This window comes from Chelmon rostratus, chromosome 3 (assembly GCF_017976325.1).
Source record: "Chelmon rostratus isolate fCheRos1 chromosome 3, fCheRos1.pri, whole genome shotgun sequence".
NCBI lineage: Eukaryota > Metazoa > Chordata > Actinopteri > Chaetodontiformes > Chaetodontidae > Chelmon > Chelmon rostratus.
The window spans coordinates 21,407,142-21,419,655 of record NC_055660.1 but is presented as its reverse complement, the minus strand read 5'-3'; the positions used below and the strand labels follow the sequence as shown (position 1 = coordinate 21,419,655).

The window sequence follows — 12,514 nt, the reverse complement described above, 5'->3', positions numbered from 1 at the left end:
CTTGCACCTTTAATTTCATAAAACACAACATATATACAAAAGATTTGCAGTAGCTTGTGGGCTGTAAAGTGTTGCCCAGTTAAGTAAAGACATACTGTAACTTTATAATGTGATAGTCATCCATAGCTTTTGTTGACTTTAGGTTTAAATGTTGTACAGGACTGAAGGTTAAATATTTTAATTTAATTTTCCCCTGTTTTTGCCTGTTCTCTGTTTCATTCTCATTTAATTAGTCCAAACAATCAAAATAGCGTCTGTCTCCTTTAAGATTTTATTTGCTGCTTTAAGACGAAGTCTCTTTCTAACTACAGTACAACAAACATCATTTTAGCAGTTATAACAGCGCTGACACATACGCTTCCCAGTGAAGTCGGTGTTTATAGCATTCCTGACACAAACGCATGCTGGAGAATGGTAGAAAAGGGAAAAGAGAAGAGAGGCAAAAAGTAGGAAGGACAGAAATACATTTTAAAAAACGGCAATTTCGGACTCCTTGTGAAGTGTTTAGTGTTCCACGGGCTCAGAGAAGATGCCGTTTAGGTTAAGATTACAGGCTCAGTTGCTCATATAGTTGGTGCTACAAATAAACAAAGCAAACGTGATGATTACAATACACACAGTGGCAGACATTAAAACACTGTTAGACAGGCTCAGCGGTGTGCTTCCTCCGAGCGGGCTGTGGTGACACTTGATCTTTTTCAGGATGACTTTGAGAACTTTGCACATACTGACCTGCACATCGCACCATGCTGCGGGTTATTTTCTGCAAGTTTTTTGTTTGCTTTGTGGCAGAACATCAGCACAAAACACTTATTCATAAAACAATGAATAAAAATGACACAAGCCCTCTTATATGACACAGCACCTAAATTCAGCAAGATGAAAATGTTTGTTTCAACAAAAACTGAAGATCAACTTGTAAAGAGATTAAAGGCTTTCACTCTCATGACACTTGGCAAAAGCCAGGTGTCCTCAATCTGTTCTTGCTCCTTTGCACAAATGAAAAACAGTTACTGAGGTCGCATGACCAGCAGATATTCATCATTCGCTCTTTCAATTTCTAATAACAATAATAAACTTTATTTGTGTAGCACATTTAATACAAGAACTGCAGCCCAAAGTGCTTTACAACAACGACATCACATGCACCAAGTGCTTCACATAAAACAAAAAAAAAAAAAAAACAACATTTCTGGATTTTTTGCATCAAAAAATGGAAAATGTGTGTTTCCCTGTTTTCAAAATGAAATGGGTAATCGAATAAACACAAAACAAACAAAAAAGAAGAAGAAAAACAAGTTTTATTAGCAGTTATTTTGTTATTTTGTTGAGCACTGTGTTTCGCCTCCATGCACAGCCTGAATTGATCTTTTGATATTCAGGCACATTATGAGAAATGTAAAACAAAAAACAAAAAACAAAAAACTGGAGGAAAAGTACAGAGATAATATGTGATGTGAATGTAAGAGTGACCAATTACTATTGATTGCTGGACAGATGTCAGGACAGAATCTTGATTCCTGCTCTGAAGTCATGCTCTGTGTTTCCAACAGAGGTTTCTTCTTCCATGCAGACGGTTAGTTAGTTAGTGATGTAAGGCAGGTAAACCTCAGGCTGATGGATTACTGGTATTTAGATTGTGGCCAGGTTAAAGCTGTCACTATTTGTCAAACATCAGTTACACAATCTTTAACCCTGTTAGGCTTTGACATGGCCTCGGAGTGCGAAGGTCCCACATCATGCGGTCTTAATCCTCAGACCCCTCTGCTGAGCTTCTCCTGACGCTGCCGGTGTCACACTTATGCAACGTGCACACAAATACAAACTTGAACATTCGTCACAGAGAGTTAGAAATAATCAGAGGCAAGAAACACATTTAAAACCATAAAGGAAGAGGATAATTGAAGTCATTAGTCATTAGTCACAAAATACTGAAGACAAAAAACAACCATATCAGCAAACCACTTTTTTTTAGACAGGACTACATATGATTCAAAAAAGGAAAATATTTCTATCATCTAAAATTAATATCAAAAAAGTCTCAGTTTATTTTTGAGTGGGCTGTTTAAAGTGCTGGTGGCTGAGGATTAATATGATGTGGGTCATGGTTACTGTGTCAGCTGCGTGGGAGTGTTTGCAGTATGGATTTCATGGCTGGGTTGGAAACAGCTTACAGACTGTCTGGTGGTTATGCCGGGGTCCTCAGAGGATGGGGAAGCCCTCTGGCACTTCTAATGAGCCACATGACACTGTGGGATCGCTGTAGACTCTATGTCAGGAGGCGTGTGGGCAGAACAGGGATTATTAACATGGGGATGACACTGGAAACTACGGGCTGCAATCAAATAATAATTACCAGGTAATTTGTTCATCACTAAGATGAAACTTCTTCCGATGAATGTGGAAAACACTCGGAAGTAAAGAGACTAATCAATTTGTGACTTAGATGAAAAGTCAAATAAGTTGCTTGGAAGAAGTTGGATGTTTTCGTGAAAAATAAATAACTGCCTCGTCATAAAGAGTATCACTTCATGAGCTCAGGAACACTTCTTAAAGCTGTTGCAAACAAAGTTACTGTATTTACATTTTACACAGCGTCCCAACTCGTCTGGAATCAGGGTTTGGCTTCATATTTTAGTGAAACTGCTCCCATCAAAATAGAAAAAAGCTGAAAATTTAGCTTAAATTAGTAATTATATGCAGCCCGTAAATTGTTGATAGGTGGCTCGATTTTTTGAGAATAGTAGAGAAATCGCCAAATTCTGTGTAATGTTTAGATGTGTGAGGTGTTTTGTGGCTGCAGAGGAAGCTGCTGAAGTCTGATTAACCACCTCAAGTGATGTCACTTGAGTGCAATGCTAAATTTTAGACTTTTCTCTGTGCCCTCTTATTCTGTGTGAAGAAAAAGTCCAGTTGGGGCTATAAAAACACCCTGAATCTGTACACGTATTGTCTGTACACAGCAGTATTTGCCAAGTCATTGCCAGGGTCAGCAGGATAACCTGATAAAACTCACACCCGACGCTCATGTGCTGTATTTGCCTGCGCTGACCCATATGGACAAGTCTCAATCCTATTACAGCCAATAAGCTGCCTGTTCGTCAGGCGTCAGAGTGAAGAGTCGTAGCTTCGTGTCAGAGCAAAGAACAAAGCAACAGACAGAAAACCACTGGGCACTACTGCACTGAGCTCCCTGCATACTCTCAGCCTGCAGAGTTTTTGATTTATTTATTTATTGTCTGTGCTGCAGACCTGCAGCCTGATGTTAGAGCATTAATAATTGATTAGAGAAAAAAAGACAATGTGAGAAAAAGCTGAAAACCAGAGACGCGGAGTCGACATGTTGGGATAACAAACACGTGGGCTTGCAGATCAACTCTTTCCCTCTAGGAACTGTAACCGCATGCTTCCTGGATGTACAGGTCACAGTTTGATAATAAAAATGTTGCTTTATTGTCAGCAGTAATGTGATACTGCACTGCTGTGCATATGCTTTTATGATACGTGCAAAATGCTTCTAAGAATTTATGTTCACACTCAAAATGAAGATTATTAGAGAGGTGCTAGAGTTAGACACTTTTGAGCCATGTCTCACTTTCTCTGTCTGCTTGGTTTCGCTGTATAGCCTCTCAGAGAACTTCGGGCTCTGTGGAAGGTGATTTGACAATAATAAGCTGGAGAGGTGGCGCTGCGTTGTCCTGAATCAGCTTGATTTTTCTTACAGCTTGGATTTGTGGCTGTTCTGGCAAAGAGTGAGCTTTAGGATTAGGAGATGATTCTGAATAAGACACTTGATGTCAAATATATAATCGAACAGTTATAAGAGGAGTATGAAAGGGCCTTAGGAGAAATCTTCAAACCTTTTGTAGCTAGATGATGTCAGGAACTGTGTCAAGAGTTTAAAGAGAGTCATCTTAAATGATTTTGAAACAGCACAGAGCAGCAGTTTGAGTGGCAGGGAGGTAACTCAGATCTGAGTTATTTGAATCATAAATGTGCAATTTCACTCATTACAGCAGTCAGAATAATGGACATTTGTGCAGCAAAGAAAATAATTCTGCAGATATACGCAGTCCCACACTGATGCCTGATGCATTATGCTGAAACACTCGTCCATGCCTCAGGACACTGGGCAAAATCAGGCACAGCGTTATTCAGCTGAGATGATTGCTGCACGTGTGCTGTCTGTGACTTTGCAGAGTGTAAACCTGCAGCCTGAGTGTAAAAATAGACAGTCCGGGATATTTTCTGCTCCAGGTAGCTGTATGTACAGTTAGGAGTAGGTAAGTTTTAAAACAAATCGATCGTGAGCCAGAGGATTTCTGTCTCTCTTCAGGAGGCCCTCTGCCTGCTGTCAGAAGACAACATCTGGATGGACAGCCACTTCTTTCTCTCAGTAACCAGCAGATGCAGCTGTTGCAGCTCCGATCACAGCTACCATGCTACACCCAGACAACCGTTTAAAAAGCCTGACTGCCCCAACCGATAATCTAATTTTAAGGTGACTTGGCGTGCATGCTGACAAACTGTAACACAATTAACACAAGAGAGACTTAATCATCTTACATGGAAGTCTTTAAGCAGCTTACAGGTGTCTTTTATATGTATGGGTGTGTTTTTGTTTTTATGACTCTTAAATTTATCAGTAAATCTTTCCAATTTTATATTTGGTTTTATCTGCTGAGGTTTTGAGATATCAGTCTCTGAGATTTCTGCCTCCAAATCACACACAGATATTCTTTCATTTAAATTCACACTCTTTGATATCCTGATACTGGTGGGATCAGTTTAGTAGTGGACAGTCACTGATATGATATGTTAGTACAGAGGTGGATGCATGGGGTTGTCCTCCCCTGCAGTCCTGCTCCCTCACTTTTTCCCGCCTCTGTACTCACCCGCTGCCTCTCTCTCTCTCCCCTGTCTCCCCCTCAGGTCCCCCGCTAATGAGGAGGCCAAAGGTTTTCAACTGATGTTTGTTATATTTGTGCCACATTGCGCCAGGCGCTGTCCCCGTGTCTGCTCACTGTTCAGAGGCTTCAGCAGCTAATTGGTGCGGTGACACAAATGCACGTTGATATCTGGAGGCCACACACAGACTCACTCCAGAGGATATTACATTGACTTACATTCATTTACTTGAGACCATAACCACAACCCCTACCAACCTCTAACCTTTCCCCAAGTCTTCACCCTAAAATCTGATGTTTTTATGTTATGGAGACTTGCATTTTGTCCCCATGAGTCCCCACAGCGTGGCTGTGTAGACAGATTTATGAGACGCTGGGAGGCGCTCATCTCTCTAAGTAACAGAGATGGTATTGTTATCAGTTTATTGTGGAGCTGCTGGAGGATCAGGCTGATTGGCAGCAGCAACCACACTTCACGCAGGTGAGAGCTTCTCGCAGGATTTTGACATGGACTATCTCCCTCCACTCTCCCCATAATTCAGACATTTCTTTTCTCAAGTGAATTCTCATTCTTCCTTTGTTACTCCTCTTCCTCTTGTGTTCAGGTTATGATTTTTGAGGCTGTACCTTTAAAAACGCCAGATTTCTATGATAATTTTTATGTTTATTGCCATTCAACCTAATCTGACCTTTGTTGCAGTGTTGACTGTTCATCTTCTCGCTACTTGTGAAGCCAACCCAATACCCTTCATGCTTTGGTTGCCATGGCAACAGTAGCTCCAGTTATCTTCCGCTCACCCTCTGTCCCTGAAGCAGATTTATTTATACAATTTGAGTGAATAATATGTTTTCTTTTTTTATAATATGCAAGTGTTGCAACTAAAAGAATGACAGCCACAGCAGCGACTGTAAAGGATTAAGTGGAATATTATGCACATTTTGTATATTATGGGCAATGGATGAAGCCAGAAAATAAGAGCATCGACATCAGTGTAGCAATTGGTGTCAATAACAGGAGAGACACAGACAGGTGTTCTATGGAAAATAGTATTTATTGTGTTTATGGAATATTTTCTCTCTTCTGACAGAGTAGACAGATTGCATCTTTCACATCTTTCACAAGTGAATTTTAGATTTCCTCATAAAAATATATTTTGATTTAGCTAGTACACAAAATAGGCATCTGTGCATGTCTGACCAGCAGCTTTGAGAGGAAGAGGTGGAGGAAGAGGAGAGCAAAACAGTGCAAAGCAGGATATAGCAATAAAAGATAATCAAATGCTCTTTCAGAGTAAATACTGTAATTTTTGTTTTTTTTCTCTGTGGAAAGAACAAGCTCTGGCAACAGAGCAGATGAAGTCACTTGTTACAAGGACGATGGAGAAGAGCTGGAAAGGCAGGGGCAAATAAAGTGCATCAAACAAAGTGTGCGCTGGATTTTTTTTTTCGAGGTCAAACCTCCAAATCATCAAAGCCGCCTTCTCTCTTGAGAACACAGTTGGAACACATGAGGGAGATTAACGACAATAAAGGGCAACGGCAGGGGAAAAGGGCGCTAAACAATTCCATATTTCGCCAGGTCGCTGAGCTCCATGTCCCCGAAGGCCTCCCATGGGCAAATCACTGTGATGTCTGTGCCAAGACCCTCCATGCCGGGGATGTCGTCTCCGAATCTGGGTGAATAAGACAAAAAGGATGTGGTGAGCACATGAGGACTGTTTTTTTTTTTTTTTTTTCCACCTGGGGCCTGGAAGAACACCTGAAATGGCAAATTGAAGAAAAGACTCGTGTGTGTTTGTGTGTGTGTGTGATGTCTAATCCATCTCACCCCTTCTGGCCTGGTTTGGGTGCCTTGCTCTTGAAGGTGCGCATGGCTCTCTGCTTGAATTTTGGAGGCGCCTTCTTGTCGGCGGGAGCTGCAACGGCTATGTCTGCCATTTTGATTAGTTACTGAAGAAGAGAAAAGAGGAAGAACGGACAAAATGTGAGATCAATATAAGATCTCTGCAACACTCAGTTCTTTAAAGCCTATGCATGTTTCCTGTATGCCACTGCTTTACATGAAATGAAATCTCTACCGAAGCTACTGATCTGTAGCTGCGCTGTCACTTTTATTCAATTCTTTTACTTTTCAAATCCTGTTCACGAGTCTTTTCATATTGTCTCGTGTTCATTCTATATCTTGTCTTAATGCCCTCTTGTCTTCTGTACAGAACTTCAACTGGCCCTCCTGTTGAAAGGTGCTATACAAAGAAACGTGGTGGATTCCATCAACCAATAATCCCCCTTTATACAGGCGTCATTACAGTAAAATCACTCCCCACTGTGAAATTTGCATTTTTCATCCTCTTCAGCAAGCTTCTTGACATCTAGACATATCACCGAAGTATAAAGATGTACAACTAGTGTTCAAAAGTTCTCTTGGTTCATCCAACTACATCAAGAAATATAATATTCAAAAAGAAACAGAGGCCTTGAGCACTACCAACAGGATGGCCTCCTCTGTCTGAAGTCCTCTCAGTCCAAATCTCAGATCTCATTTCAGCTCAATCTCAGCCACCATACTCAAGAAAAACACCAGAAAGCCATCGCTCCGAGAGTTTCTCTCTTTGGTAAGTTACATGTTATCAAAGCAGCCGCAGCCTGAGCTCCCTGCAGCAGAGCTATGAAAATTACAGTTTCATCTCACCTTTTGTTGAAGTCTCAAAGTGCTTTTCTGACGCTTGTCTGAGCCTCGCTTGTGTGACTCCTCTCGGTCCGACTGTCCCCTTTTTAAAGTCCTCCGAGCTGCTAATCCCCTCAGATGTTCACTCTGTCGTTGTTTCATGTGCCAGCTCTGCTCTGTCCTCCTCTGCACCAGCTCAACCACAAATAGATATGATGAAAGATAACAGATATAAATACGAGGAGTATTTCACGTTAGACGTGTGTGTGTGTGTGTGTGTGCAAACCTGTGAATTTGAAGTGAATCATAGAGGTGTCATTCACTGGCGGTGGTGAGTGACAGTAATTAGCATGGCGATCAAGTTGAAGACAAAAAAAAAGATATTCATTGTCTGTCTGTCTGTCACATACCCACACGTACCGCTGCCCCCCTGCATCATCAAACACTTTGATTATATTGCAACTCCATTTCGGTTTAGTCACGGGAATTTATTTATTTATTCACTGGGCATGAAAAACGTAAAGCGATGCTGTGGTTAATGTGGGTGTCTTTTTTGTCATATATATGTACAAAAACTGTGGGAAGAAAAGTGATCAAATTCATTGTGCTACATGTGCACAAATACAGGCGCTCAATGGCTTCTAGAAATAATAGATTAATACTACACAGTCTCACTTTTCTGGATTTGACAGCTCCCTTTTTGTTTATACTATGCAGCATCCCGCTACGTTTACTATAAGTCTATATGTGTGGAGGTATTTGATGTATAGTTTTGAGTTTGATGTGCCCCAAAGCTCTGCAACACACCACCTACAGATACCAGGGAAGCCAGCTCGCTTAATATTTTTAAAAGAAAGCTGAAAACGTTTCTCTGCACTTTAGCCTTTAACTAGCGATGACTTCCTGATACAGGCCTGAAACCTTTGAGCTTTACCTCGCATTCATGCACTCAATTTCAATCGTTGTATTTTACTTACTTTATGTATTCTATGGCCTCTGTTTTAACTCTATTTTATTATTTTATTCCGTGGTTTCATTTTCCATATCATGTTATGCATTGTCTCTATTTTAATCCTTTGTTCTTTCTTACTTTTACTGTCATTATCAAGTGGGTTTTATTCCCCATCATATTCCACATTAATTTTTTATCCCTGCTTTATGTCCATTCTGTCTTTTCTATGTGAAGCACTCACTTGGTGCCTGTGATTTGTTTGTTGTAAAGCACTTTGAGCTACAATTCCTGCATGACAGGTGCTATACAAATAATGTTTATTACTAGTATTATTATTGTTGTTGTTGTTGTTGTTGTTATATGCATCTCATTTTCTGCCAATCCTTTTAATTTTTAAACTGTATTTTAAAATGTATTTTACATATTATATATCAAACATTTCTATTTTCTATTTAAGATATCTAACTTGTTGTACTTGTTTATGTTGCTTTTCTATTACTATGTGTATTGTTATCATTCTACACCAGAGCACCAAGGCAAACTCCTCATATGTGAAACCCTGCTTGTCAGTCAACCTGATTCTGAGTCTTTGATAACTGAGAGAAATTTCCCAGCATATCTCGAAAGCCCCGCAGCATTTCTAGTCATGAGCAACATCAAGAAACCGGCAGTAATGATGAAACACTGAAGACTGGGATTTGCTTTCAGATTATTTGTAAACAAGCATGTGTCCTGACGTAGTCTGCACAAGGATCTGTAGCATGTGATGTAAGAGCAGCTGCGCCCTGAGCTCCATGCAGATCAATCACTTAGCGACAAGTACAGAACACTTAACTATTCAGCTTTTAATCCCTTGCCTCGTGGCAGGACCCAGGTTTCACAGGGGCAACAACTGTCAACTCAACTGATCTGCTACTAATGTCAGACACGAACAGAGTGTCTGTAGGTGGGAAAATATTAAAGATCTGTGAGCTTGTTATAGCACCACAATCTTCCCTATTTCTGTGATTTGACAAAGAAGAGCTTCACATTGACTTTACTTTCAAGCTTTTTTCACTGGTTTCAAATGATGTTTATTAGCCGATTAAGATGTGGAAATGCTCTGAAAAACCTAGTAAGTGGGCCTTGAGTTAAGATTTTTCAATCAAACCATTGTTTTCAAGGTGAAGAATAAACTTTAATAGCCAACTGTTTTAAAGATCAACTGTAAACTGGATTTATTGCTGTTGCAAGAAAATAATAACCATTATAATCATAAAACCCTTTTTAAAATGTACCCACTCAGAAAAGAAAACGTCCTGAGTCATATTCAGTAAATCCAATTTAATGTTTCTCAGAGATGCTTCATTATGTAAGAATGCAAACGTCTTCACATGGCACGAAACGCTAAATTAGACTTTTGAGCCCCCTCCTTAATCTAAGCTAATAGAGCAGAGAGGCCAATTAGAGGGTGGGGTGTCTACAGCATGTTATGGATGAGCATGTCAAGGGGATTAGAGGGGGGGAGTATATAAGAGGGGAGAAGGACGAAGACCAGAAAGACACAAACCGAGCAGAGAGACATCACACAGAAGCCAACTGCAAAACCAGGTAAGATCAGACTCTCACCTCGGTCGGCTGCGGGCTTTGGCCAACTTTCAATTCCGCTGTGAGGATTAAGGTTAGAGCGCACATGACAACGCAGAGACGTGCTGACGAGGCTCGACTTTAGATAGATGCTGTGATGGATGTGATCCTTTGCAGACAGTATCTGTTTTTGGATGTTTGTTGCTGATCGATTCTGGAAAAACTGTCCCAGGAGCCAGATCAGTTTATGTTTCTAAAAGAACCTGAAAACCCTCCACAGCATGACTTTTTATTCTGTGCTTTGTGCACTTCGCATCCTGGTTTTAATGCATGATGTTGAATGTCTGTTGACCTGCAATTTTTCTTCTGTAAAAAGAAGAAAAATACTGTTTTGAAGAATTATTCAAGTACTATTTAGTTGTATGCTTTTCACCTTGTGGCCTCTGACTCTCTGGGTATAAACTCCAGCAATGTCAGCGCTTGAAAAGCCTGATTTTTTAAAACACAGTTTGATTAAATTAACAGATAGTTTGAAGTGGAGGGATGACCTTTGATTGCTGTCATTTGCTGTTTTCCAGCTTGACATGTTTCAATATGTGTCTTAAGGGGGACTGATTATGTGAAAAGATTCAGGATGTTTTCTGAAATTCTTCCTTTCAGTAGTTCAGTTCAGTCTTTATTATCCTGCATGGGGAAATCTGCTTGCAGCATAGTAAAAAGTTATTAGAGCAGAGCAAAAACTGTTACATGGAGTAAGTAACATGCAATGGCAGTAATGGAGTGAAAGTAAGAAAGTAGGTGATAATAATGAGTAAAAACTAATTAAAGCAGACCAAACTAATACATGGTAACAAGTTAAAAAAAACAAAAAACAATAGGACAATAAAACAGGTGTCAGATGTCACAGATGCCTCTCGGTACTGTCTTCACTATCAGCTGGAGATAACATAGATGCTATCTGTTGTGTTGACACTCGTTATTCCACGCAGTAATCGTACCGCATATGTGCACACAATCCATGCTTACGTTGTTAGCTGTGGCTAATCAAAAGCAGGGGCGAACTGTAGCTCGGCTGGAAAATGTAAAAATCAGGGTTGTTTGTGTGGTCAAAGACGCCACCAGTGAAGTCAGATCATTTCTGCTCCAGTCCAGAGCGCTGCTTTCCTGTGAAATAAGACGTATGCTGATGTCAGAGAAAGGTCGGATTAAAGCAGACTGAAAGTTAGTTGCTTAGAGGAAAATCTCCTTACACTCATGGTTTATTATTTACAACATACAGTATGTGTGTTGACTTCAGACTGACTATGGAATTAGGTGAACTTAGCGATATTCTGGTCTCATGGTGTACAGGCTGTAACTTGGCCAAGAGTAATCTTTAAAGCCAGGGTGTAAAAATAGACAAAGCTGTTTGTGTAACAGGTTCTTAAGGAGCTGTATGACAGCTTTAGTCTATAATTTGACCTAACATAGAGGGTCTTATATCATGCCAGCACAGGGCAGTGGGGCTTAGAGGAGGAGGAGGAGGAGGGAGGGGCTTACTCATCAAGACTAACTGACTGTTCATTTTTTTCCTCTCAGGGCATAAGAGATGGCAGACGCAGCCGTTGCAGCTCCCGCCGACAAGAAGGCACCTCCCAAGTTCAAGCAGAGGGCCGCTCGTACTTTCAAGAGCAAGGCCCCTAAACCAGGCCAGAAGGGGTAAGATGGCCTTTAAAGCCACCAGTGGTGGAAAGTACATTTAATCAAGTACAGGGTTGAGGTATCTTTTTACATTTTCTGCTACTTCATACATCTAATCCTCTACTTTTGAGTGTGAATACGGTGCTTTTCAATCCACTACATGTATCTGACAGCTAAAGTTAATAGCTGGATTTCATATTAAGATCTCAAAAATTATTTTCAAATTGCAGTATTGGCACTTTTACATTAACAAAAGGGATCAGAGTACGTCTTCCACCACATGTCAAATCAAAGAGCAGCCATTTGCAGGAAATTAAGACTCGTTTTTGTCTCTTCTTCAGATTCGGAGACGACATCCCCGGCATGGAGGGTCTTGGCACAGACATCACAGTGGTTTGCCCATGGGAAGCCTTCGGCGATATGGAGCTCAGCGACCTGGCGAAATATGGAATTGTCTAGGATCCCTACCTTGTCTTCATCACAACTATCTTACCTCCCAGCGCTGGTTTTCCTTCGCCCACTCCTCCTCCTCTCGCCCTGTTCTCCCTCACCTACCAAACCACCCCTGACCTGATGTCTGTTGTTGTCTTAGGCCCTTGTGGGTTTTGGGAAACATTGCACAAAAAATTTGGTACCCAAAGGCAATCCAAAGTGTGTCAAAATTGGCGAATGTGATTCTAAAAAGTTAAATATCCTAATTATTTATTCATATATGCTCCACTGAGGTGTCCATGCTTGAAGCAG

At 40.7% G+C, this 12,514-nt stretch overlaps 2 protein-coding genes across 2 annotated transcripts; one reads left to right on the top strand and one right to left on the bottom strand.

Moving 5' to 3' along the window:
* Positions 1 to 5,969: 5,969 nt before the first annotated feature.
* LOC121604136 (retinal cone rhodopsin-sensitive cGMP 3',5'-cyclic phosphodiesterase subunit gamma-like) lies at positions 5,970 to 7,647 on the bottom strand. Its single transcript, XM_041933559.1, has 3 exons — positions 7,597 to 7,647; positions 6,736 to 6,857; positions 5,970 to 6,580 (listed from the first exon to the last, which is right to left on the bottom strand). The coding sequence occupies exons 2-3, from the start codon at positions 6,843 to 6,845 to the stop codon at positions 6,463 to 6,465; spliced, it is 228 nt and encodes a 75-aa protein (XP_041789493.1). The 5' UTR covers positions 6,846 to 6,857; positions 7,597 to 7,647; the 3' UTR covers positions 5,970 to 6,462.
* Positions 7,648 to 11,665: 4,018 nt separating this feature from the next.
* Positions 11,666 to 12,431, top strand: LOC121604137 (retinal cone rhodopsin-sensitive cGMP 3',5'-cyclic phosphodiesterase subunit gamma-like). The gene is made up of 2 exons (XM_041933560.1): positions 11,666 to 11,788; positions 12,112 to 12,431. Exons 1-2 carry the CDS (start codon positions 11,679 to 11,681, stop codon positions 12,227 to 12,229), a joined length of 228 nt encoding a protein of 75 aa, XP_041789494.1. The 5' UTR covers positions 11,666 to 11,678; the 3' UTR covers positions 12,230 to 12,431.
* The last annotated feature ends 83 nt before the right edge of the window (positions 12,432 to 12,514 follow it).

Bases quoted from the DNA above. Each gene is read 5' to 3' on its own strand.
- LOC121604136 (XM_041933559.1), bottom strand. From the start codon at position 6,845: ATGGCAGACATAGCCGTTGCAGCTCCCGCCGACAAGAAGGCGCCTCCA. The intron at 6,581-6,735 runs GTGAGATGGATT...TTATTCACCCAG, and splicing joins CCCAAACCAGGCCAGAAGGG to ATTCGGAGACGACATCCCCG.
- LOC121604137 (XM_041933560.1), top strand. From the start codon at position 11,679: ATGGCAGACGCAGCCGTTGCAGCTCCCGCCGACAAGAAGGCACCTCCC. The intron at 11,789-12,111 runs GTAAGATGGCCT...TCTCTTCTTCAG, and splicing joins CCTAAACCAGGCCAGAAGGG to ATTCGGAGACGACATCCCCG.